Below are 26983 nucleotides of genomic sequence, written 5' to 3' on the forward strand. Positions count from 1 at the left end.
GAGAGCTTGAGAAGGAAGCACAACTCTTGCATGAGGGAATGTTTCTTTGTGCCAAGACCCGACCTTACTTGCTATCCCTCTTTGTTCTCTCACGTGTCTTTCTGTGCCTTCTTATCATGGCTTTCACATTATCTCTCAGTCTTTTTTCTCGTTTTCAATCCCCCACCCATCCTCTTTTCTCTCTCCCTCTGAGACCTCCAAAGCCTCAAATCTAGAGTTCAAACCAGAGGGTGTAATTATGCAAGAATCTGTGTGGATGCATTTTTGTGTTTTGTGCGCTTGTGAGCATGAGGGCATTTAATATGTAACTAAGTGTGTGCATGTTTGTGTGCAATGTGGATGTGTGAGCGTGATGATTTTGTAGTCTGAAGGTAGGGGGGAAGGGTAAAAGAAATGTGGAGGCTCACAGGTGACATCCCTTGTTGTTAAAACAAAATACCCAGCATGTCCTAGTCAAGTCATTGTATTCCTGACATATATAACATGTGTAATAGTGCAAAGTGCACTGTTAAAGCAACATATTTGACCTGTTCTTCATCAAGTTTCTCTGTAATGCCTCACAGTGCAAAAACAATTGGACCCCGACTATGTGAGAGTCAAATATCTTTGTTGTAATGTACTCAGTATTTGTCTTTGGTTGACTATTTTTCTGTGTTCTTTAAGTTCATATTACACTGAGATTCATGAATCACACTGAGATTCATCCATTTTTAAATCTGACTGGTGTAATGTTCTAAAACTGTTATGTAAACATCAGAAAGCAAAGTAATTTGACCATGCCACCAAGCAGTATTTAGTGCATGTACTCACCAAATGGAATCGTTAGTATTATGAAGACTGCACTAAACGCCAAATATTCATAATCAGAAGTACTGTTCTCACAATATGTAAATGATGTAAAGTCACATGTAATTACACACAGTTTACTATTCTAAGGGGTAAAACATACAAGAATGCAGTTCTCTGTTTAGTGTTGTTTGACATTTTTACAACTGATAAGAGTCTTATCAGAAGACTATAAACAAGTGTGTGTGTGTGTGTGTGTGTGTGTTCTTGAACAGCACATCTGTGTTTAGAACCTCTCTGCAGTATGTTTGCTCATTAGTGTTGCTTGCTCTGGTCTTACAGTTGAATCCGTCCATTGAGGGATAGCACACCAGTACATAAGAAACTCCTACAAATCTGAAAGCCAGCTTTTCCTTCAGTGGTTGGCAATGATTGGGAGATGATGGTGCTGTTGCTGCTCTTTGTGTTTGCAGCTGTGTTCAACTGCATCGCTACCTCTGCAGAAGTCTGCAACAATAACTTCCTACCTGGAGCTAAAGGCAAGGCATGTCCTCTTTGTTTGTTCAAACTGTAGAGTAAAGAGCATTTAGGTTTTGGGCTTTATGGTGAAGTATAGCATAGAAGTTTCAACAAAATGTCTTTACAATGTAAATGTAATTATCGGTATATGCGTCAGGTAGCAAGCATCTAATGTCCTGCAGTTTATTAGCTAGCTGTATGCTGCCCCTTCGTCTTTTGGAGGGAATGCCTCCCTGTTTTACGACATCCAGTAGCTCGTTCCCCTGCTGATTCAGACAGACCGACCTAATAAAATATACACTTAAGCAAAGCACCATTTTTTTCAGCTCCATTTACACTACTGAAAAACCTGGCTTAAGCCAAAGGGCAGAATTCGAGAATTATAGATGTGTCAATTGAAAAGCAAAAGAATAATCTTGAATATTGTAAAATGTAAAATTTGTTTCCTTCTCAGGTTTTTACAAGAGTAATTTCCGAACTATAAAATCAAGTGGTAGCATGGCTGAAGTGAATAGGCAGCGGTAACAACATACTGAAGGAACCGAGTGTTCACTTTGTCAGTTTTCTGCACTAGTAAGGTAGTTCCAATGTGACAGAGTGTATTTAGACAGCTGCCACTAACTGATTATTTGTTCAAGCCTCATCCCAGATACAGTGCTCACCACAGAGTCCGTCTGAGTGTGTGTATTCTCACGGCTGCGTATTTCAGTGGGTGTCGGACGTGCATCATTCCCCGAAAAACCTCCACACTGGTTCTTATTTATTTTCACTTTTCCAACAAAGACACTTTTATAGCGTTTACTGGAATTTTGACTTCACCATTTTTAAATAGATTTACCAACGTTTATTTTTTATTGAGACAATAGTTTGTTAGAGGTTACATGACAAAGGTAATTGTTTTTTTACTCACAAATCTCTCTCTGATTTGATACCTTGGTCACACAAGCAACGTCTGTCAGGGTTCGAAATGAGAGGGGTCTGGGGGGGTCATTGGGGACCCCCCATAAGAATTTATTTTTAGATTTTGGGGGGTCCCCGAAAAATATTTTTAACATTAAAAATGATTGTGTAATTATAGGTCTTAAGTGACGTTTTATATTTATAACAAAAAATTACTTTATTTCCTAGCGCGATTGAGCAGCAATCAGGGCAGCCAATAGCGTCACAGGTTGTTGTCGTGGTCTGTGACGCAGACACGTAGGTCATTGAACGCGGCAAAAACGAAGCCTCACAAAGAGTGAAATCTAAAGAACCCTCATGAAAATCCCGTAAGTGCTTCGATTATGTTTATATCTCCATAATAATTGCTTATTATAGTAAAATATTTGGAGTTGCTGTTCCTATATCAAAAGTTGCATTAACTTAGATGATTAGAAGAGTGCGTTAGTCAACGTTTCTTGCTGTAAGTGAATGAAGCCAAACCAACTGCCAGCTAACAGCAGACAGTTAGCAGTTAGCTAGACTAGTTATTCAAAGCTAGCATGCTAAGATCATTGTCCAGTCAGTGATTACGAAAGATAGCGAGGACTTAATTCAAGTCTGTGAGTTTTGAATGGGAAAATGTCATCCACGTGAATCGTGTAGATCCAAAGTTTTTTTGGGGGGGGGCTGGAGTCCGAGACCCGGTGCTAATACGTACAGGTGTCTTAACGGCCGTTATCTGCCAGACCGAATAGTAACTCTGATTTCGGTGCCTTATTTAGAGGCCACTTAAATGCCTCCCGCTTCTCCCTGATGCTCCGAAAACGGACGTTAGAGGGAAGTGAAGCAGCGCCGCACGGGACGCTAGTAAACACTACACTGGACAGCAGGTAACGTTAGCCGTTAGCTAGCAGCTGAAGTATATACATATTTTAAATATGTCAATGGAGCAACCACGGTTAAAATACTGACAGCTAAACGGTGTAAAGTGTGTCTGTGTTTCACTGAACAGTCTGTAGCTGCCGTTGTCTGAAAAACAAACAGATGTTGCGTTCACGTGAAATTCGCCTCGCCAGCCTTGTGCTGCATTCAAAGTTGTTGTAAAATACCCTTTTCCCATTGTTTTTGTCGTTTAACAGTAATTTACTGGTGAAATAAGTTTTTGTTATAAGTTATTGTTATTACATTATTAATAATTCATTTAATGTTGAGCTCACTATCGTTTCCTTTTTTTTACTAACTAAAAAAAAAGAAGCAGGGGTGCCCTGTAGGTCTTCTCTCCAACCCCAGTTAACACTAACCTGATGAAGTTGTTAACAAATAAATAAAATATGTGCCTGGTCACTTAACATGTTGATTTTGAATAATGTAGTTACTATTGGATTATTGTCATATTAATGGCTTTCGGTCATGTTTGAATATCTTACTTTTTTTTTTAAGTGTCCCTAAAGATTTTAGTTCAGGTTATAGATTGACTACTTTAAAACAAAGTAAACCATCTAATGTAGGTACAGTCTTTATAGACATTATTATTCAATCCAGTGGCTAGTTGTTTTGCAAAAACCATTAACATAAGGGATGAGAAATGCCATTTGTATTTCATCCAACCCTTTGAAGGTGCATGGTGCTGCCATAATGAGGACACCTGGTGGATTTAGGTAACTTAGTTAACTTCCTTGCTCAAGGAAAGAATGACCTGTTTTCCACTTTGTCATGTCAGGGATTTATATAAGGTGCTGTAACTTTGTTGCTCCAGAATTAGAGGGTTACCTGTTTGATTATAGCCAATCCACTTCTCCAGACACCACTACAATACTGGGACCAGCCCAAACCATGAAAAACATCCCAAGACCATTATCTCACTTTCAAAATATGTCAATATAATTTTGCCTGCAGTATATAGTGTAGCAAGGTAGTCTTCACTATTTTTTATAGTTACATTTTAGGGGACCCCCCAAGAGTCCTAAGTCATTTCAAACCCTGACGTCTGTTATAAGTTCTTCTCTAAATGTTTTCAGTTCAGTTGTCCACATCCATCCATCTTCAACCGCTTATCCGGGGTCAGGTCGCGGGGGCAGCAGCTCCAGCAGGGGACCCCAAACTTCCCTTTCCCAGGCCACATTTACCAGCTCTGACTGGGGGTTCCCAAGGCGTTCCCAGGCCAGTGCGCAGATATAATCTCACCACCTGGTCCTGGGTCTTCCCCGGGCCTCTTCCCAGCTGGAAGTGCCTGGAAAACCTCCCAAGGGAGACGTACAGGGGGCATCCTTGCCAGCCACTCTCGTGAGGAAACCTATTTCGGCCGCTTGTACCCGTGACGCTTTGGTCGTACAGGGATTGGATGGCCCCAAGTAAGGACCCCTTCCCCCCGTTCCCGGAGTTGTTTGACTACCTCAGTGACCTCCACCAGGAAATTGATGAATATCCCTCCTCCGCCTTCAGCTCCGCCTCTACCAAAGAAGAAGTAGTTGGATTCAGGAGTTCCTCAAAGTGTTCCTTCCACCGCCCGATAACCTCCTCAGTCCCGGTCAACAGGGTCCCATCCTTACTGTACACAGCTTGAATGGTTCCCCATTTCCCCCTTCTGATCTCCATTGTCGCCTACGTGCGCATTGAAGTCTCCCAATAGGACTATGGAGTGCCCTACTGGAGTCCCATGCTAGACTCCATTTAGGGTCTCAAAAAAGGCTGAATACTCTGAGCTGCTGTTTGGTGCACAGACAACTCTCAGAGTATTCCCACCCACCACTCGAAGGCGTAGGGAGGCGACCCTTTTGTCAACCGGGGTAAACTCCAATGTAGCAGCACTCAGCCTGGTGCCTCACTCCATGGGCCACTCCAGAGTAGAATAGAGTCCATCCCCTATCCAGGAGTGTGGTTCCAGAGCCGAGGCTGTGCGGAGAGTTAAGCCCCACCAGATCCAACTGATAACGCTCCACCTCTCGCACAAGCTCCGGCTCCTTCCCCCCCAGAGAGGTTACGTTCCACGTCACCAGAGCCAGCATCTGCCCCCCAGGTCTGTTCCGTCTAGACCCCACACTCACTGCCACCCTTGGAGCAGCGCACCCGACCCCATCGGTTTCCTCCACAGGTGGTGAGCCCATGGGCGTTAGAATCGTGGTATGCCACGTCACTCCTGCGGGAGACACACCAGGCGCTCGCTGTCAGGGCCTCCATCTGGGCCTGGCTCCAAATGGGGGCTCCGAGCTTCCTCCGGGCCGGGTAGCTCCTTTCCTCTTCCGCTTTTCATAGTGTCTTTTGGACCATTCTTAGTCTGGCCCCTCGCCTGAGACCACTTTGCCAACGGTAACCCTACCAGGAGCACAAGGCTCCCGACAACACAGCCCTCAGGGTCATAGGAACGCACAAACCTCTCCACCACGATACGGTGATGGTCCCCAGAGAGTTGTCCACATGAAGAAAACAATTTATTACCATTTGAAATTGCAATGATTTAGGTTACTTGAAGATGTTTGCACAGCCTGCAGAGTTGAATAATACATTTCTTAAGTACTCATCTGTTCCAATAGAGGGAGTAAGTTTAGATCCCTCATTTCAACTGGGGAAAAATTACAGCTGTCATCAACACTCTAAAACCTCTCAAGATGTCTTGCCAAGACCTCTTTTAACAGCTCTCAAACTTAATTGTGCATACAACTATGTGGTAAAAAGAATTTTAAAGCATCCCGACTGGTTTCAAATGTACATTTACAATAGAAGTGCACCTAAATCAAACACTCCCCGTGGCTTTTCTCGACTAGTTCTCGGATAGCTGTGAGCTTTGCTAAGGTATTATCGTGCTAGTTACCTGCCACTTATCTGAACAGAGCTACTTAAGAAACATAATGGGCAGACTGCATTTCAACTTTCATCTTCACTGTCTTTTTTTCTATTAATCCAGGAGACCAAGGTGAGATTGGAGATGAGGGCGATCAGGGAAAACTGGGAAAGAATGGACCATCGGGACTTCCAGGTATCAAATGCCCTTTTTATTTTCTAACTTGTCTTCAGTCCCAGTTAGTGCTGACTGCATTAAGACAACTGCACGGCGAATGAAAACAGTAAAAGTAATGGGTGATAAGACCTCATTTCGCTCTGACTTTCCCCATCTGTAACTCAGAAATAAAAACGCACATTGCTGCTGTAGCCTGAACAAACAATCACGTCTTACTTTCTGTGCTGTGAGCTTCCAGACAGCCTGCGAGACTTTGCCAGGGCAGCAGCGTTTGCCTTTTTTTTCCGGCTCCAGAGGGCCTGCTTTCCTTTGCTGGGCGGTAGATGAGGCCTGCTTTGCTGCGTGTGCGACAGACAGACGGACACACACCTGCACCGCGGTGTGTCTGTGGAGGAAGCAGACCTGTTAATTGCTGCTGAGGAAAGCAGTGGCGTCGCGCTTTGCCATAAGGGATCCAACTGGGCTGGCAGATGAGCCAGCCATACGATATACGTGTCTGAACACGTACACACACACACCCACTCAGGCAAACGTGCAATGAACTATATGCACACATAAAATACACAATTCCTAATTGTAAATACACACCGTATGAAAACACTGGTTCCTGGCTGCCCTTTTGCTCTCTGCAGATGTTTGTTTTATTCAATAACTTCACACAGACGTCCTTGCACACATACACAAACACACACACAGAAACAGACATGAACACACTCTACAACAACAAAAGCCAAGACTGCTTGAGTCTTTTGGCTTTGGCCGAAACTGTAAAGAGAAAGGAAGTCTATAGTCTATATATATGAGAACCTTTTTCAGCTTTTCAACCGTATAGCAAACCCGAAGTTTGTGGTTTGTTAGTGTTTATGCTTATTGTAGGATGAGGGCAGCTTCATGACTTTATAACTGCATTATGCCAAGAGCTCAACAGATGCTCCATGTGTTCCCCTTCTTAAAGTGAGCCCCTTTTACAAGAAGCAGTAGATTCATTTTGGAATGTCAAAAACTATTTGTTGCTGCAAGCTTATCAACAAAGCGTGGTGCTTGATATCTGCATTTGTTAACAGTGCTCTAATTTCTTTATAATTGCTGCTATGGTTTATCAGTGTTTAATAGAGTTAGGAGTTATGTAAGGATTTTAACTATTGGGGCAGCAGCAATGGAGCATGTGTATCTCTTTTTTTATCTTTGAGCAAACAAAGTGTAACGAATGATTAACATTTCAACCCCTTGTATTTTTCATATAGTCCATTAGATTTTGGAAATAGCCTGCCCTAATGATAAGAATGAAAACGGTAACCTTCCCCTCCTTTATCCTTCAGCAGCTGGAGAATCCCAACGTTAAACCGGTTGGAGGGGTTGTCCAGAATAACAAACGACTGCAGTGATAGGGAGAAGTGTTATCTAGACGGTTTAACTGACATGCAGAATCACATGCGAACAAAAACATCTAGCAGCTTTTATAGACACAGAAGGAATAGCAGAAGACACCCATAGATTTTATTGTTGCATAAAAACACCTACACTAATGGTTCTAATGTCCATAACTATAAAATATTGACTTTGAGATGATTCTTCTTTCACACTTAATAACCCCAACAAGTTGCACGCACATGGCAGAGAAAGATTTTCCCATCGAGCTTCAGACCAGACCTCACACAACATATAAAAACTCACACCTTCAGCCAACACTTCTCACAAATCATCAAGTAGAAAATCACAAGAAAGGGGGAAATTGGAAATAGTAGTGAATATCTGGCTGTGTGTGTGTGTGTGTGTGTGTGTGTGTGTGTGTGTGTAGCAAATCCCTCTCATGTGTCCCTTAGTATTTTGAACCCTGTCAATTTTGGGTTGAATTGTTTCCTGAGGAAATACTCATTCAAGGGTTGGCAGAGAGCCCCAGTCTGCTCTGTTCTCTTCCCACGCACACACACTACACACACATACAAACACGCACACACACTACACACACATACAAACACGCACACACACTACACACACATACAAACACGCACACACACTACACACACATACAAACACGCACACACACTACACACACATACAAACACGCACACACACTACACACACATACAAACACGCACACAAACGCACAATCTCTCTCACACCTTTCATGCTGATATTTTATCTTAACACCTAACCAAAAAGGCCTTAATAGGATGGCGGAGAAACAGTTGACAGCAATTAAAATACAGAAGAAAACTCTAATTTGTTAAACATTGTTGTGTCATCCAACCGAAAATAAAATTGCAAATAACTTGATAGTTTCTAATCGTACTCTGTGCACCGGGTCGTTGTTGATGACACACTTTATTAATGGAACAGAAAGTAACAAAATCCCCTAAATCTATAATAAATGCATGCATTTATTTTAAAGGTGGACCCTCACTTTGACTAAACCTGAAATAAAGCACCCCCTCTCACGCTCTATCTTCACTACACAAGCAGCCTCTCAACACAAAAATCTGTGCCCAAACTAAATCAGCATTTGCTCTCTGATTTATTCACTGCCATAATAATGATTGCAATAGCGGAATCAGTTTGAACCAAACTATGCAGGGATCGTTGGGAAAAACGGGTTCTGGGCTTGAAATTTGTGTAAGCATGGAATTATATTGATCAGGGCTGAAATCTATCAAATAAAATTCAAATCGAACTGATGAAAACCATTCAGGACAAATATAACTTGACAAATATGACCAGCATTTATCATGTAATGTAAGCCTCACGGTGGGGGCTTTAGAAGATACAATGAAGGTATTTCACAGTGATATTCCATGTGTATTTATCGTGGCCCCAGAATTATCTCCACATAATCGTCCCCCTGTCTCCCCTTCATCTTGTGTCTTTCTTTCTCTTCTTCCTCAGGAGCATCAGGGGAGACGGGGCTTAAAGGAGAGGTGGGCCACATAGGAAAGATGGGGCCTATTGGAGAAAAAGGTACACAACATATTACATTACATTTAGCTTTGATTTAGCTGTTAATGTGATCACTGTTCCTCTTTTTGTCTCTTCTTCTTTATAGTTAATCCCTTACAACATTACTCCCAAATGCATATACTGTGCATTATGAATTTACACATTAATCAAATAGATTATATACACCGAGTGTATAACCTCCTATATCCTCAGTGCCCTGTGAAAAAATAGATTTACGAAATAAGAAAAGTTTTGCTGGATTTTAATACTGTCCAGTCTACAAATGCATTCCTGTTCTAGTGCCTTGACACCTTTGGCCTGCAGTTGTTAACAGCAGGCTTCAGAAATGGCAATTATTTGCTGTAAAGTTTCTACTGTAAAAACTTAATTAATCTCTCAAATAAGAAATATATTTCCCCAGCTCCTATCAGACTCAAAACATTAAAATAAGTAGAACAGACATCAGCAAATGTAATTAGTCCCAGCACACAAGGAGGAATGCTCCCAATTCCTTTAATGATTTAGATCACATCCAAAGATAGAAGAAAACATAATCCCGTAGTATGAAGTCATCCGGCTGCTTCGCCCAGGGAGGTGGAAACTATTTCAATCTTGTTTTTATGAGCAGTCATGTTCCTCTGCCTCTTTGGGCCTTCACATTTCTCAGTATTTATTACGTTTGATACACTTACTGGAAAGCGGTCGTGAATTAGCCGTCTCAGACAAAAGAGTGAGGTCACAGGTTTGGATTTTTCTTGAGCTTGAGCCGGTAGCTCATAAAATATCAAAAGGAAAAAGAAAAACAAGAACTATTTTGATGGTAATATGGGTTCTAGCGGAATCACAAACTGAAATTCAGTCAAACAATGTGCATTGTGTTTGTTTGTGGTGAATTTAAATATATGCTGCAGAAGTGCCATTTGTATACCATACGGGAAGCTCCTCACATACAACCAGCCAATTGCAATGTTAATTTTGTAACGCTAAAGTAAAACTCAGTATATTCTTTTATTTACAAGAATATATACAATTTACAAATATATATATATATATATATTAAATATGATGTCATCTCAAATTTATTTGGAGCAGTTATATCTAAGCCACAAGACGTAATAATTGGACCAAAGTAAACTTAACTTTGAAAATGTTTCATGTATGATACAGCCATCTGGTGGTATTGTGCTGTAACTGCCTCCCGATGTCACATAACGCAACAAGCTGTCACTTCTATCAGTAGATCGATAGGTAATAATAAAACTGTGAAATATATTTATATTGCATGTGATTAAATACATGCAAAGTTAAACTGCACAATCAGGCAATTTTAAGAATAGTCTCACATGTGATTTATCTTGCTCTGTAGGTTGCAAAGGTGATACTGGTTTGGAGGGGCCCACTGGTTTAAAGGGAAAAACAGGTGAGTAAGTTTAAATCATGCAAACGTTGCTTTTTTCATATTCTATATATCGTATAGAAAGAGTTCCCTATAGAATACAATTAATGGTGTGCTGGGTCTTGCATACAAACAGGCACAACATGTGACTGTGGCAGATACAGGAAGGTGGTTGGACAGCTGGATGTCAATGTAGGCAAGCTGAGGAAGGCTGTCAAGTTTCTAAAGAGCGGTGAGTGCTGATAATATTTATGGTTCAGTACAAACTACAGTAAACTGTTGAAATTGTGATCATTTGGAAGATTAGAGGTAAAAGGAAAAGCTATGTTGTATATTCTTTATATTGTTGTGTTATATTATTGTACCTTCTCTTACTTTGAAGTATTTTACTGTCTCTGGAGTGTAATTAGTTACACTTTGAGAAGTTGTCTTTTTTTCTTGTTATTACCGATCTAAGAAGCACTGCAATATGGAACTGCAATTTAGATTGCAGATTTGGATAAAAATACATTTCTTTTTTGTTTCATTATGCCATGCCAATGCCCCATCAATCATGAGGCCTATTAGTTCATATTTTTTTAGAAATACATATTGGTGTGTAGTTTGTTCACCTTTTTGCTTTGAATATGTAAATTATCTCCAAAGAAAGCTATTTTGTAGATTAGCATGTAAATCCAGGACATTTGCTCAAATCTAATCACCTTATCACCCTCTCCTGTCCAGTCATCTTGGGCCTGAAAGAAACAGAAGAGAGCTACTACCTGCTGGTGAAGGAGTCAAAGAGGTTCAGAGAGGCTTCAGTGAACTGCCAGTTGAGAGGAGGCACTCTGGCCATGCCAAAAACCAGCAACACCAACCACCTAATGGCAAACTATGTCATTCAGGCAGGACTGACAAGAGTTTATATAGGAGTGCTGGCTCAAAGCAATGATACGGTAAGAAGTCCCATTCAGATACTCATAAGTTACACACACACACACACACACACACTGGCCAGCAGGTGGCGTTCCAATTTCCAGCTTGTGTCTTCTTTTGACACGGTTTTCTGAAAAAGGGTGAATTCTATATTTAGGGCTTCACTCTCCTGAAACCCTTCAATGAACGTTCTAACTATTTATCCCTCTTCCTCTTTTTGTTATCAGAATGGAACAAGTACTTATGTTTATGCAGACTCCAGCCCTCTGCAGGGGTTTGCCGCTTGGAGCCAAGACGTGGAGCTCAACTCCAGAGAAGCTCCCACCACAAACTCCAGCTGTGTGGAGCTGCTCAGCACTGGGGCCTGGAGTCCTGTGGAGTGTGAAGCCACCATGTTTTTCATCTGCCAGTTCCCAAAGAGCGGGAGAGGAGGAGGAGGAGGAGGAGCAGGAGGAGGAGGAGGAGCAGGAGGAGGAGGAGCAGGAGGAGGAGGAGGAGGAGGGGGAGAAAGAGGAGCCCTGTCATGAATCAATATGACATTCTGACTTGCATTCAAAAGAGATTTAAGTGCACATGTTGTGTAGAAGTAGCATTTAAATAATCATAAACATTTCAATCATAGTCCTTTTATTCTGGTTCCAACTTATAGATATAGTCAATTGATTACCTGATTCATATTTGATCTCAATGTATTGAAGAACAAGCTGATGCTTTCAAATGGCTTGTTTCGCTCTTGTTTTGTAACCAGCAAATTTTAACATTTGATAAAGTAGAACCCTTTCATTTTTAGCTGTTTTTGCTACAGTTGGATCTTCTTTTGATATTCTTGACGACTCGAAAAAGCCATTTGCAAGAAAAGAGATCATTTTATATTCTCAATATGAGCACAGATACAAACAATAGAGAAAAGCCTTGCTTGGATCAGCAGTGATGCATTTAATGCGCTCTTTCTCAGACAGGAGCCTGCAGGATGCAGAGTGCACACATTTTCTCCCATTTTGGGCATTTGGCAACTTCTGAACTTTCTTTATTAGTTTTCTCGTTGATCTGCTTGGGAAGCCTTTTGTCCACCATTGAGGAGACTCTTGTAGGTCTGCCTCTTGTAGTCCACCTGCTGGTGATGGGACTGTGGCTCCCTCTGAGGTCACTGGGGGGTCTGGTGAATGCAAACGGAAAACAGTGTTTCTAAATAACTCTTTTCTACATTGTGGGGAAGCTTCTCTCATCCAGACGCATATATTATGTTATAAAATCGACATCTCTTTACAAAACGGAGCAGTTGGCACAGTTTGCGGGTGGTGTCAAAGACTGTGATGGCCAGGTTAAAGTGATCATACATGTAATGTTTTAGATGGAATAAATATTGATTGTTGATATTATATATTTTTTTTAATGAACCTACTTTAATTCAATGTATATGTCAATTTTTTTTTTCAAATGAGAAAATTAAAAAAAAGCTATTTACCATTTCTGCAATCCACCTTTAACATTGCATACCTTAAATATGAAACAACATTTCTTACATGAAGAAAGGAAACAGAAACAGGAGGAACTATTATAAGTTAACTGATACTTAACATATCCTCATGTGTTGCAATCATTCTTTCAGCTGTTTATTCCAATGAAATGTTTCCTCTTTTTGTGCTGCTGATTTAGACATTTCTTCTATTACAGGAAATTAGAACATTCAACTTTCTAAATGAAAAGGTTTGTGAGTTTTCTAAGCGCACATTTTATATCAACATGATACACAATTAAATGCCTCTTCACTAAAACACTCAGTATTTTTATTCCTTTAAATTCACTGCGATATTAATTACATATACAATGTAAAAATTAACTTTGAGGTTGTTAAAAAAAGTTTGATTATTCTTGCATTGTTTTTTTGGTGATTTTGACTCAGTCTAATTAAAATCAATGGTAAATGGTGAATGTGAACTAATCTGCACAGTTAACCCATTTGAAAATGATTAAAATGTATGTACACAAAGACTTGACATAGCCACTACAACGCATATATGAAAGAAATGCCAGGGTTCTGCTGACTTCAACAGGCGGGGTTTTGTATACCGCACACATCTTCCCCTTTAGTCTTTATTTGCAGTCTCAGCAAATCATAGAGAATAAAGACAAACTGATTCAAACCCTGACCACAAATTTGGAAGATGTCGGTGACAATGAGGAGCAGGTCGGGGGAGGATGGGGAAGGTAGTGTAAATCTGATGGCTTCTGTCAATAGATCAAACAACGGATGCCGACTTAATACCTCAGGTAAGACTAAACATTAAAACCATCATTCCTGCAAATACACAGCACAACATTCGCTGTAGGAGAAATAGCTGAAGTAACTATAACAGGGCTGTGATGTGCATGATAAATTAAACTATTCAGAGTATGCATCTTTGTTGCTTGTGTGTGATTTTTCGTGACCTTATTGTGACCTTTTTGGAGTTTAGTGTGGTGGGTTGGAGCTGCTGCAGTGTGTCTGGGGTTTCTTCTGCAGATTTTGATCTTAGGTGTGGTGGCACACAGTAAGTTAAATGCAATCCTGCCTCAACAATGACCTTGAGTACACATCAAGAACTCCTTGGAACAGTTGAAATGAACCATTGGGTTTAGCTTTTTTTAAACAGTAGATTCGAAATGAACTTTTTTCAGATTCCTGGGCAATCAGTCATCAGGACTCTAAGTGTGAAAACCTGAGCTACCGCCTGACAACAGACAGAGACCACCTGAGAGGTGAGCGAGATCAACTGAAGATCCAATCCAGCAACCTGATAAAAGAGATGGAGGTGCTACAGAGCCAATACGACGCTACGGCTGTGAGTCGAGATAAGCTACAAGAAGAGGTCAACAGGTTAAATCTCAGCAAAACAGGTAAGAAATGGAAATTTAACTCAGATTCAGAAATTGGATTTGGATGGATTACACGCTGGATCCTCGTGTACTAAATTAAGCACAATTGTTCTTGTGGGGCTTATTTATAGCTGAATCAAACTAGTTTTAATAGTCATGTATTGTCCATTTATCTTAATTTTACAACACACTCAGGCTTGTTCTTTGTGTTGCCACATTATAGAAAATGAATATTTTGGTTTAAGTCACTCGGGGACATTTTTTGTGAGAACCTGGTATTAAGCTTACAAAACGTGCAGCAAAATGAAATGTAATGCAATGTCATGTTTCCTGCTGTTCAACACATCTGAGCATGTTTGTGTTGTCTCTAGATAAACCTTGCAATAAATCTTGCGGCCAAGGATGGAAGTTCTTCAAAAGCAAGTGCTACTATTTCTCTGCTATTGGACAGGCTAAAACCTGGGAAAACAGCAGAAAATACTGTAGAGACAGAGGAGCGGACCTGGTGATCATAACGACTCAAGAAGAGCTGGATTTTGTCAGCAGGATTTTTCCTGTAACCTGGATTGGTCTCTCTGACAAGGAGCTAGAGGGGAGGTGGACGTGGGTGGATGGGACTGATCTGTTGGGTAACGAATTCTGGCAAACCGGGGAGCCCAATAACGCTGGAAGCATAGAGAACTGTGCCGAGGTCTCACGTTCAGTCAAGAAATTTAATGACGTGCCTTGTGATAGGGTATTTTCATGGGCATGTGAGGATTAAAGTGGCATTTTTTATTTTTTAGTTGAGGCCATTTAGTCCCCAACATCTGATGTGTATTACTCTTACTTGTCTGAAAACAAATGTTTGTAGACAGTCCAATTAGAACTGCTCCTTTTAGTGATGTCAAAGACACTTTTACTCCAGAAATTTAAATTACACTCAAATATAAATTAAGGTCATTCATCCGTTTAACATTTACATTGCCTGTTTACATTTTGTTGCAGCTTTTATGGATTGTTCATATTTCCAAGCAAAATTTGTAATTGTGGTCTAAATGTTTCTTTTACTGATACTAAAAGGCCATAATTGATTCACTGATTAATATAATATATTTAATTATGTGGCTTTCTGATGGTCCATAGGACTGTGTTGCCTCCAAAGAACAACCGGGCTAAAGGGCTTTCATACTGAGACAAACATGTGATTACAAAACTAATTGTTGAAAAATAAATAAAAGTGATTGTCTTTTACAAATGTCTTATATTGCGTGTTAGAATACAGGGGGCTTCTACTGATTCTCACTGCCAGCCACTAAAGTGAACTAGCTCAGTGCCCTTAAAGAGGTTAAATCAACATTGGTACACATAAACCCAGTCCTAGCTAAACATTAACTCCATGCAGATTATAAGAAACTGCTCTCACCAACAGAATTAATGACACATCGATTCGATGTTACCATTAGATTCAGAAAAACTTTGTCCCCAAAAGAAAACCGGATAATGCTTAACATTTCAGTTCCATGTTTAGTACAAACATGGTAAATGCTTCTGAGGCACCTTTGAAACAAGTTTAGCTGTTACTCTAACCTTGAAGCTAATATTTACTTTTCAAACTGATTTGCTCATGCACTGGGACAGTTAACCAATACACATGCTATTGTTTTTTAGCTTCGGTGCGAAGTCACCGTCATCAGTAGCCATGACTTCAAGTATTTATCGTCTCACTAATGTTTCTGAGCTGTATGTTCTCTGCTGTTAGATGCTCACACGGGTGGATCCAAGTGCTGCAACCCATGGAAATTGCATTTTCAGTTGGTGTTACAATGACCAGAAATACAAGATGAACATGAACCTTTTTATTAAGTCAAAGACGGCACGGTAATTAAGAATTGGCATTTCGGGCCTGAAGAGAAGGAAAAACACAAGTAAAGAATGGTGTTTCCACACTCTGAATAATAACACATTTGGTATATAAATAAAAGTATAACGTATATGGTATATACATAAATGGTGAAGTACTATCCATTCCAAGTAACTCAAAAGCACTTTAGTACTGTTGCCCATACATTTCATGAAAAGGGTAATCTGGATGTGGGAGCTTCCGTGAGGCCAGTGAACGCATCGCTGGTTTCCAGGGAGTGGCACGTGCACCTGTCCGACCTGTTGGAGGGGACACGTGACTCCGCAGGAATTTACCCCGCTGCTCCCGTCCTTTGTCCAACAGAGTGTTTCCTGCGGGAGAGCCACAGGAGAGGGGGAGTCACCGAGAAGAGACGGGTCCACATAGAGATGTCGGAACCAGCCACTAACCCCGCTGCCACCTCGTTCCCTGCGCCATACGTCACGCTACCTCTGGGACTGGCGGTCTTGAGAACTTATTCCGGAGCCCTCATCTGCTTAGAAATAGTAAGTGCGCGTTTTCAATGTGTAGTTTACAAGCGTCTAACTGCTGTGAAATCGGCTAATCTTGATGACGTCATGATGGCAGCCCGTGAATTGTTCCTCACGGTGTGAATTGTTCCTCACGGTGTGAATTGTTCTTCACGGTGTGAATGGTTCTTCACGGGGTGAATGGTTCTTCACGGGGTGAATGGTTCTTCACGGGGTGAATGGTTCTTCACGGGGTGAATGGTTCTTCACGGTGTGAATTGTTCCTCACGGTGTGACTGGTTCTTCACGGGGTGAATGGTTCTTCACGGGGTGAACGCTCATCATCGCTGTGATTGAGTCCCGCTTCTCGGTTTCTGTTTTCAACCTGACAGCCAAAGCGAGGCCAAATGTCGCCTCGAGCAATGTCGAGCAGAACGCTTCATTTCTAATGAACACCATGCTATTTATACGTGTTTTCAGTTTCCTTGCTATCTAGGGTTATGATGATTAGGTTGATGAGATATATATATTTATTTATTTTGACAAATTATCCTGATTCGTTATGTGAAAGCCAAAGTCGGATGGCTGCAGAGGTCATGGTGTGATGACTGTCCAATAGGACACGCAGGTTGGCCACTTTTTGTTCCCATCTATTGTACCTGCTTGAACTTTTTAGTATTTATTTGGATAATGTATTCCTAGGCTTTTCATATCGGTGACGTATACAGATTTTAGATCTGGCATTTATATAATAGGTGCAATACAGGCTACATGTTGACAGTTATAATGCCCAATGTCTTTCTAGTGCGGCGTGAATAGTTGTTGCTACTCTGTCCACTACAGCATATCGACAAATGTGACTGTTTGATCCTTTCTCGCAGTTATTTGGTGGTCTAGTATGGATCCTGGTGGCGTCCTCCGGGGTACCTGTGCCTCTGCTGCAGGGCTGGGTGATGTTTGTGTCGCTCATCACCTTCATCCTCTCCTCCATGTACCTCTCGCTCTTCGTCACCGGCCTGGCTGACCGCATCAACACCGACTGGAATGTCTTGGTGAGATGTTGATACATGAGCCGACCTGTGTGTCCCCACCATTCATTCATTTATTCATCCATCCATCCATCTATCCATCTATCCATCTAGGTGTATGCACAGCTGTCTATCTGTATGTCTTTTTAGGGTTTTATCTGTCTATGATTGACTAGGATTTTTTTTTTCAAAACAGACCAAGCCCTGAAATAATGTTTGCATCCAGGGTTCTATTACTAAAGAGCATTGTATGCATTAACTGGTTAACCACGGATACTATTTTGTATGGGCTGTTCAAACCGGGCCAGGTGTGGACACAGCAAAGCCAACAGAAAAATAAAGGGAAGACCCGGCATTACAACTCAACCCGTTTAAATGTCAGCATCTCAAAAGGGATGGCACCTTTTAAAGGGAGGGTTTTTATTTTTAGTCAATGCAGTAAAAAGCAAGCTACAATAGTTAAGTCACTTAATTGATTACTATAATCAATAGAAAATGTATCAACACCTATCAACTCTCACAGTTAAAGTAATGTTTCAACTATAAATAAGAAACATGATGGCTCCAGAGCTTTCCTTGATTTGCACTATATCGAATGTCTTCATGGTTTGGACTGTTGTCAAAACAAGATGTCTTTGGTGTTTTATACGGTGGTTAGTTGATTGAATGGTGAACTGAGAAAATAGTCTTTGATGAATCAATAATAACCTACATGCAAACGGCAGGTATAGCATATCAAAAGAAATAACGAGACATAACTATAAGTATCATTGTTGAGCCTTTCTATTGGTGTAGTAACTACCATGAGTCCATCTATGAGAGAATAGAGCCTGTGCCGTGTTGTTGTGTGATGGCTTTGTGGTGTAGTCTGGGCTCTCAGGCTCCGGGCCCTGCTCCCAGGGGCAACCAGGCGTGTGGGGTAGGTTGTTTGTTCCCGGCCGAACAATGAGTGACATGGATGATGAGCTCACACCAAAACGCAACAAAGCGCTGCCTGTAGTAGCCCCGCCAGGCTCACAAACTGCCATCAACCTCCTTGACTCCCTGACACTCCTTCTCTCCCACTGGGATTTAATTAGTCTCTATTGTTTCTTAATAGGATGGTTTCCCAACCACTTTGGCCCTTTTTGCCGTGTTTATTGTGACTACCGCAGTCATTAATTAATGTCAACACTTCATGTTTTGACAAATTAGCCTGATTCGTTATGTGAAAGCCAAAGTCGGATGGCTGCAGAGGTCATGGTGTGATGACTGTCCAATAGGACACGCAGGTTGGCCACTTTTTGTTCCCATCTATTGTACCTGCTTGAACTTTTTAGTATTTATTTCTGATGCATTCTCTTTTCTTTTCCCTCAGGACGTGGTCTACCATTTTTGGGCTTTGCTTTTTTACTTTGCTGCCTTTTTGTTGGAGGCAGCAACTACAGCAGCTAGTGTAGGAGTCCTCATCAAGCCCAACAGCACTGAAACGGTCCTGTGTATAAAGCAACCTCAGGGCAATATTTTGACATTGCTGAATGGGAGGCAATATGGTATTAATGTTGCAGCCACGGTGAGTGCTTTATATCTGCATGTACTATGTGTGCATTTGAATTCTAGTGCACTCACAGTACTATCTTAATGTATATAGCCCAATACCAAAGTCCTTTGTTAACTTTTTTGCTACGGTTCGGTAGTTCCTCCAGAATGAATGAAAATAATATAAAAGTTATCGTATTATAACTAAAGGTATGTTCATTGTCATTTTTAGTTATAAAACTAATATCATCTGACATCATTCTTGTTACAGTTGTTTCAGGCTCTGTCAGAGAAACGAATCCATTTGACTCCTTTACATGAACATCGTATCATTTCTGCTCTCTACACACTTTTATCTTGTTTGGATTTTAATCTTTGCGTGGACCTTTTGCATGATAATGACCATAAATGTCCTTCAATATACAGAATATATGCGTGTATACTATCAGATTGAACTGCCGGGTCATTAATACAGTAAAATTGGTAGGACATGTAAGGTTACACGAGTAGGTTTGATTAAGAAAGACGTTTTGTTAAGTTTCATTTAGCACATGGAAGTCAAATTTGCTGGGTTTGTTTAACCCCTTTTTATGTTTTCATGCCCTCTCCCCTTTCGTCTGTTTCTCCCAGATATTTGCATTTGTGGTGACACTATGCTACGGCTGCAGCATGGCGATGGGCTTCAAGAGGTGGAGGATGTAACCTTGCAACCCAGCGCAAACTAGTTTAATAACTGCTTCATACCCCAGCATTGTAAGTCCTTTTATCCAGCTCCCTTCAGTGCACCGTTTCTTCCCAAACTAACATCCTCAGAGGAAAAAATATAGATGACAAGATTTCTGAACAATAATATCCGTGCAGGACATCTTCTTCTGTGCTATTGATAGGTTCAGAGACATGGCTGTTAAAGGTATTTTGAGGACAAGGTTAAAGAAGAGCAGTTTTAGTTGAGCATACTGTACCATGAATGTAAAAGGATATGCAGGGATCATTTTTTCAATCCACTTCGGTGAAACTACAATTTCCCCCATTTCCTGAATAACGTCCTCATTGGAGCACACCCCATTTCTATTAATACAAAAGCATGCCTATGAATGCTGCTCTTGGGTAATATATAGCCATACACGTACTATTGCCCCATTTTCACATCCTCATTGCAGGGAATATATCCCCATTCCTAACACAAGAAAAACATACTGTAGGAAATGAATGTGATAATGTAATGATAATTTGTCTGAAAGAGCCTGAAAGGCAAGATGAGTGTTTCTGATGTCCTCTGGTTACCTTGGTGCTAAGGAGCTGTAAACACACTCTAGTTTTAACACAACTGACTGTGATTACATGTTTTTGTGGCCACTATTTATAATGTGAGTGGATCTAATATTTAAATTTCAAAGTTGTACTTTCTTTTCGTGAGCTTTTTGTCAAATTGCTTTATTGGGCATATGATGTTTTTAACAGTATTGTAGGTATTGTACATTCCCAGTCCACATTATTCACATAACAATATCTGCTACTGTTCAAACCTGCTGAGTGCTATGTGGTTAACTCCATGTGAGGTACTGATTATTTTGATCAACATTATAACAATAGATGTGTCCTAATTAAGTAATGGATCAATAAAGTTTGGGTTGTTGAATGTTTATAGAGTTATAATCCGAAATGCAATTGTGTTAAGGCATCATAACTTTCCAAAATCAATAACTATTTTGCTACATGATTTAGAAGTTATATATGGTGTTTATTTGTGTTGGCATCAGGCTATTAAATGTTACAGATGTAAAAAGGGTTTTTTGCACCTGCTGCTTGTTTGTTTTTGAACTTTAAATCTAATCTTTAAAAACTACAGAAATAAAGGTTTTGAAGTGAAAAACTCCTGTCGTTTTAAAGGTGCATCGTTTTCTGCAGGGTCACTCATTATTCCCCCTCTGGGAATCACCTAATACAAAAATTGCAGTTACTACACTTGAAAGTACACCGTGAGAGCAGCAATGTGTCTGTTTACAGGCAGTATCGTTTCCCCACAGAATTCCTCAGGTTGCACAATTCAAAGACTTGAAAAAGTGAACAGTGACCCTTTGTTTATCTGAGAGAGTAAAAAAAGTGGCCCTTTATTTGTCTTTGACTATAACTCTGATGAGGACTGAACCAGATGTAATAAGAGCGGAGTTCACCATTTTTTAAATTGCATCAATTGGCGATGTTTTGACCTATTTCAACAGGAAATGTTCTTTGCATGTGTAGAAAATCAATTCAGCATCAATTCTGGGGATAACCGCCATATTCTTACACATAATGAAACCTTTCACTGGAATACTTGGAGTAAAGATTGTGTTCAGGATACCGCACACGATTGAACTTAAAAGTAATTCATATTTGACGTAACCGTACTGAGGCATTATTATTATATTATTTACCCACGTCTACACAGGCTCTGCATGGCCACAAAATGAGTTGAGAAGTTTGTATGGCATTTAAGTAACAGTGCAGCTATAAATTCTAAATGCCATATATGCATCAGCATCGGGATTTGTTTCCCTGTATTTGGACGACATTAACGTTTGCATAGCTTATTCAAATTCAACACTAGTATTTGAATGTTGTGTTTTCTATGTCAGCCACTAGATGTCGCCCGCTATCTACAGCTGCTCTCCATGTCCATTTGTATAATATTTACAAAAAAAGTGGGTGACGTTTTACAAGATTATGTTGGAACGATGCACCATTCTCACTAATAAAGTGACGCAGAGAATAAAATACTGTGCTTCATTCTTACACAAGCCATGTATGCTTATATAAGGCCGTGGTTCAAACGTCTATCCTTAGTGTAATCACGGTTTTGTGCAGTTCAATGCTGCCATATGAACACCAACCTGTGAACTCGCTTTACTTCCCCTGCGCTCCTTCGCCAACGCTCACCTTCATCTCCCCTCATCCTGGAGTCAAGTCAGAACCGACTAGTACCGGACGTGTGGCGTGTTGTCCTTTGCAATAAGAAACACCAAGACGCGTTAAACCATTTAACGCTTTACTTTGATTGTGTATTGTCATTTTGTGATATCATTGGTCAAATATTGTTACACCCCTTTACCCCATACTACACATGTTCTCACTAATTCAAGCCAAATACTTATTTTGCTCATTTTACATTTCAATTGAATTTCGAAGAATGATTGATTTTTGAACATTTAAGCCGTCGTTTAATTTGAACTTTATTTTGGTGTAAAATAAACCGGAAGTGCGTGGTTTCCCTTTGATCCCCGTAGCTTGACGCGTGTTTGCAGACTGTTGTGCCTCCCTCTCTGTCCGCGCTGAGCAGTGAGAAAACCCGCATTTACCTGTCAGCAGACGGACGAACGCGTGCCGCGTCGGAAATGTTTCTAGTTTCGACCAAACTGCCAAAGATTAATCTGACGTGCCAGCCATGGGTGCGTACGGGACGCCTCGGAGGGGAGAGGGGGATTTACATTTTTCTTTCGTCCCAACAACCCTCTTAATGATTTGAACTCCGCGGTGGGAGCAGAGGCGAGTTTTGTTCCGCTGAACTAAAAAAAAAGTTGTCGTTCATCGATTACTGGACAACAGCATATTTCTACCCGAGTTGGCGCTTTTCTTTTGTTGTTTTTCGTATTTACGGGACCAGCGAGCGGCGGCTCACCGAGGCGGGGGCTCACCGAGGCGGGGGCTCACCGAGGCGGGGGCTCGGCCGCTGGGATCGATCCTGAAAATGGAGGCCGTTATGGAGAAGGAGTGCAGCGCGCTGGGGGGACTCTTCCAAACCGTCATCGGAGACATGAAGGTGAGCCCAGTGAACTTTTCAACACGCCTCATCTCATCCGAAAGCGACTCGAGAGCGAACTAACGTGACCCCCCCCCGTATCCCCCCCCCCGGTCCCCCGGACAACGTGAACGCTCATCAGGTCCTTTTAACGCGAGACGCACTTCTTCCTTTAAAGTCAAGCTTCTGAACCTCCGACCTTTTTATTTTTTGAGAAGTCGAAAACAAAAAAAGAGTTTATTTTGTATATTATTTTGAACGGGTGTTCATGATGACTCGGTTAGTCCTCATAGGTTCACTTCACTGTATATTGCACCCTGAGTCACCCTTGCAGACTAATGTATTACATCATCTTGTTGATGCGCCTTCCATCACTGGATAGAGCAACCGATCTCAGTCTGCTGTTCTCCCCGCGATGAGGCGACTCTTGTCCCGCTGTTGGAAGGTGACTTTCCGGGAGGAATTCCAGGAATGTATCTGTCAGGGTAGAAAACGACCCGCACGGTCCGCATGGGTCACATATCCCGCCATCGGGTCTACTTGCTTCAGGAAGTTTGTTATGAAGACATTCAACACTTCTCTGGCTCCCATGTCTCACTTGACTGGTCATGCCCCCCCCCCCCCCTTTCTGTCAGGTAACTATGCTGCCAGGAAGTAGTGTAAATAAACAAATGATGAATGTATTACCTTTGTCTGTACATAAGCCACTCAGTGGTGTCTCTTATTTTACGGCGCCACATACTGGGGGGGGGGGGGGGGGTGTGCTCAAATATGAAGTGGCTGCTCACTAAAGCCAAGCTGTCAACAAGAGGAGCAAGAAATGCAGAGAAAGCTCATTCATCATTGGTGCTGATGTTGATGGCCACTGCGCGCGCGCACACACACACACACACACATGGACACACGCACACACACACGCACACACGCACACATGGACACACACGCACACACGCACACAGAATGAGAGGCAGTTGGACTGAGTGAGCTGAGGCAGAGGTACGCCACATGCAAACAGACGGCACAGATCGAAAAGTACAAAAGGCGATGTGAGGGAGGGAGGGGGGGGGGGGACGGTGGTTGGGTGTAATGTTCGACGGCATCACATGACATTCCTCAGACCCCTGACAGTAGTAGCACGTCAGTGACGAGTATGTTCTCATGCGATGTGCATCATCTGGTGCATTAGGCCACTTGTTCTCTGCGATGGTTTCCATCGAAAGGCCCTTCAACTATTTTCAGCCCTGGACCTGGATTAGTTAAATCTAGAGTCCCGTAGGGGAACCGGGCCCTTTGTACCACGGCTCAGTGCTCCAGGTGTGTGTGGGGCTCTTTCGCATGAAGGAAATGACAATATTGGTTCTATTCTCCCATAAGCACATCGTGTTGAATCAAGAGAAATGTTAAATAGAGAGGCAGCAGCATGACAGCTGGCCGGCAAAATTGAACATTTGGACTAAACGTTTATTAACCCGATTTTGTGTCTCTCTCCCCCCCAACAGAGCAGCTACCCTATTTGGGAGGACTTTATCACCAAGGCCGGCAAACTGCAGTCCCAGCTCCGGTGAGACTTGAACATTTTTTGTGCTTTATTTTGACTTTTACGTGAGATGTCAGTCAATTTCCCTCTGTGGACGTTTTAAGATGCCGCATGTCTTTTATCTCTTGACAATACTGTCCAGGGATCAGTATGTGTCCTCTCCCCCATTTAGTCTTTTTCTAGCCTGATTTAATTAGTATTTCAAATGCTATAAAAGTCTTCTGGTAAACAATGAATGCCAATCCCAGCCACCTCCCCTAGTTGGTTTTAAGTGGCCACATGTCAATATATGTCAGCTGAAATAAAAGCTTATTGTCCAGCTTGTACTGTAAATACGGATGTCCTGTGGACTTAATTATTTTTTGATTAACAATGCATGGCAGCTCTCTAGTCCTTTAAGTGTCCACGTGTCCTCAGACGGACTCAAAGTGACAGTTGGATAAAAGGTTAGGGATCAAACAATGGTTTGCCAGGGGCCACTCATTCTCCCATTCTCCTATTTAGTCAGTATTAAAGCTGATTAATGGTGATATGTTATTCAAGTGTCTCCTTCATCCACAGGTTAAATATGTGACCCTGTATTAAGCTCAGGGGATATCTGGAGCCTTGTTGCTAATGACTTGCAGCACCAGGGCAATGACAAAAGAGTCTGTGCAAATGTGCCGGAGGAAAAGATCAGTTGAACCTGCAGAGTATCAGATCTCTTCATGACTATATTATACCGTCTGATAGCTTTACTTTATCTATTTGTTTTCCGTTATTACACCACATTTTTCCGCTAAATCCGCTGAATTAGAAAATATTCTACTTTGCATTATGTCTCATCTTTCTTGTTAATTGATTTCCACACCTCAACAAATCAAATTGCTTGTACGTGCACTGTACTTCAAACAGTTCTGATCTTGAGAAGACAATCTTGTTTTTTAAGTATTTTATGTTGGCATCTGCTTTTCTACTGAATCGTTGCTAGAAGCGTGCAACTGTCTTCCTCCACACCCAAACTACAACACAACCCACAGCCAAACTACCCCTTCAACTACAACACAACCCGCAGCCAAACTACCCCTTCAACTACAACACAACCCACAGCCAAACTACCCCTTCAACTACAACACAACCCACAGCCAAACTACCCCTTCAACTACAACACAACCCACAGCCAAACTACCCCTTCAACTACAACACAACCCACAGCCAAACTACCCCTTCAACTACAACACAACCCACAGCCAAACTACCCCTTCAACTACAACACAACCCGCAGCCAAACTACCCCTTCAACTACAACACAACCCGCAGCCAAACTACCCCTTCAACTACAACACAACCCGCAGCCAAACTACCCCTTCAACTACAACACAACCCACAGCCAAACTACCCCTTCAACTACAACACAACCCACAGCCAAACTACCCCTTCAACTACAACACAACCCACAGCCAAACTACCCCTTCAACTACAACACAACCCACAGCCAAACTACCCCTTCAACTACAACACAACCCACAGCCAAACTACCCCTTCAACTACAACACAACCCACAGCCAAACTACCCCTTCAACTACAACACAACCCACAGCCAAACTACCCCTTCAACTACAACACAACCCACAGCCAAACTACCCCTTCAACTACAACACAACCCGCAGCCAAACTACCCCTTCAACTACAACACAACCCGCAGCCAAACTACCCCTTCAACTACAACACAACCCGCAGCCAAACTACCCCTTCAACTACAACACAACCCGCAGCCAAACTACCCCTTCAACTACAACACAACCCGCAGCCAAACTACCCCTTCAACTACAACACAACCCACAGCCAAACTACCCCTTCAACTACAACACAACCCACAGCCAAACTACCCCTTCAACTACAACACAACCCACAGCCAAACTACCCCTTCAACTACAACACAACCCACAGCCAAACTACCCCTTCAACTACAACACAACCCACAGCCAAACTACCCCTTCAACTACAACACAACCCACAGCCAAACTACCCCTTCAACTACAACACAACCCACAGCCAAACTACCCCTTCAACTACAACACAACCCGCAGCCAAACTACCCCTTCAACTACAACACAACCCGCAGCCAAACTACCCCTTCAACTACAACACAACCCGCAGCCAAACTACCCCTTCAACTACAACACAACCCGCAGCCAAACTACCCCTTCAACTACAACACAACCCGCAGCCAAACTACCCCTTCAACTACAACACAACCCGCAGCCAAACTACCCCTTCAACTACAACACAACCCGCAGCCAAACTACCCCTTCAACTACAACACAACCCGCAGCCAAACTACCCCTTCAACTACAACACAACCCGCAGCCAAACTACCCCTTCAACTACAACACAACCCGCAGCCAAACTACCCCTTCAACTACAACACAACCCGCAGCCAAACTACCCCTTCAACTACAACACAACCCGCAGCCAAACTACCCCTTCAACTACAACACAACCCGCA

General features: G+C 41.9%; 4 protein-coding genes across 12 annotated transcripts in view; all 4 read left to right on the plus strand.

The window, feature by feature from the left end:
• Positions 1-1120: 1120 nt before the first annotated feature.
• On the plus strand, positions 1121-12893 carry colec10 (collectin sub-family member 10 (C-type lectin)). The gene is made up of 7 exons (XM_037453660.2): positions 1121-1325; positions 6128-6199; positions 9065-9136; positions 10482-10535; positions 10648-10743; positions 11235-11446; positions 11654-12893. Exons 1-7 carry the CDS (start codon positions 1226-1228, stop codon positions 11951-11953), a joined length of 906 nt encoding a protein of 301 aa, XP_037309557.2. The 5' UTR covers positions 1121-1225; the 3' UTR covers positions 11954-12893.
• A 343-nt stretch (positions 12894-13236) lies between these two features.
• LOC119198221 (C-type lectin domain family 4 member E-like) lies at positions 13237-15462 on the plus strand. 2 transcript variants are annotated; one of them, XM_037455166.2, is made up of 4 exons: positions 13237-13697; positions 13883-13957; positions 14085-14303; positions 14654-15462. In XM_037455166.2, the coding sequence occupies exons 1-4, from the start codon at positions 13592-13594 to the stop codon at positions 15043-15045; spliced, it is 792 nt and encodes a 263-aa protein (XP_037311063.1). In that variant the 5' UTR covers positions 13237-13591; the 3' UTR covers positions 15046-15462. The 2 variants fall into 2 exon arrangements, with proteins under 2 accessions (XP_037311063.1, XP_037311064.1); XM_037455167.2 differs by lacking the exon at positions 13883-13957.
• Positions 15463-16354: 892 nt separating this feature from the next.
• Positions 16355-21057, plus strand: mal2 (mal, T cell differentiation protein 2). Its single transcript, XM_037454717.2, has 4 exons — positions 16355-16670; positions 17516-17686; positions 19020-19214; positions 19811-21057. Exons 1-4 carry the CDS (start codon positions 16554-16556, stop codon positions 19880-19882), a joined length of 555 nt encoding a protein of 184 aa, XP_037310614.1. The 5' UTR covers positions 16355-16553; the 3' UTR covers positions 19883-21057.
• Positions 21058-22449: 1392 nt separating this feature from the next.
• Positions 22450-26983, plus strand: part of LOC119197179 (protein MTSS 1-like) — a 38433-nt gene continuing 33899 nt past the window's right edge. For 4 of the 8 annotated variants that reach the window (XM_037453256.2, XM_037453254.2, XM_037453255.2 and 1 more), the window contains exons 1-2: positions 22451-22979; positions 24458-24519. In XM_037453256.2, the coding sequence (XP_037309153.2) occupies positions 22908-22979; positions 24458-24519 (134 nt within the window). In that variant the 5' untranslated portion in view covers positions 22451-22907. Of the gene's footprint in view, positions 22980-24457; positions 24520-26983 lie in introns of all 8 variants that reach the window. The other 4 variants (XM_062565342.1, XM_062565343.1, XM_062565344.1 and 1 more) reach the window with 2 other exon arrangements.

Source organism: Pungitius pungitius, chromosome 11, assembly GCF_949316345.1.
Source record: "Pungitius pungitius chromosome 11, fPunPun2.1, whole genome shotgun sequence".
In the NCBI taxonomy this organism is placed as follows: Eukaryota; Metazoa; Chordata; class Actinopteri; order Perciformes; family Gasterosteidae; genus Pungitius; species Pungitius pungitius.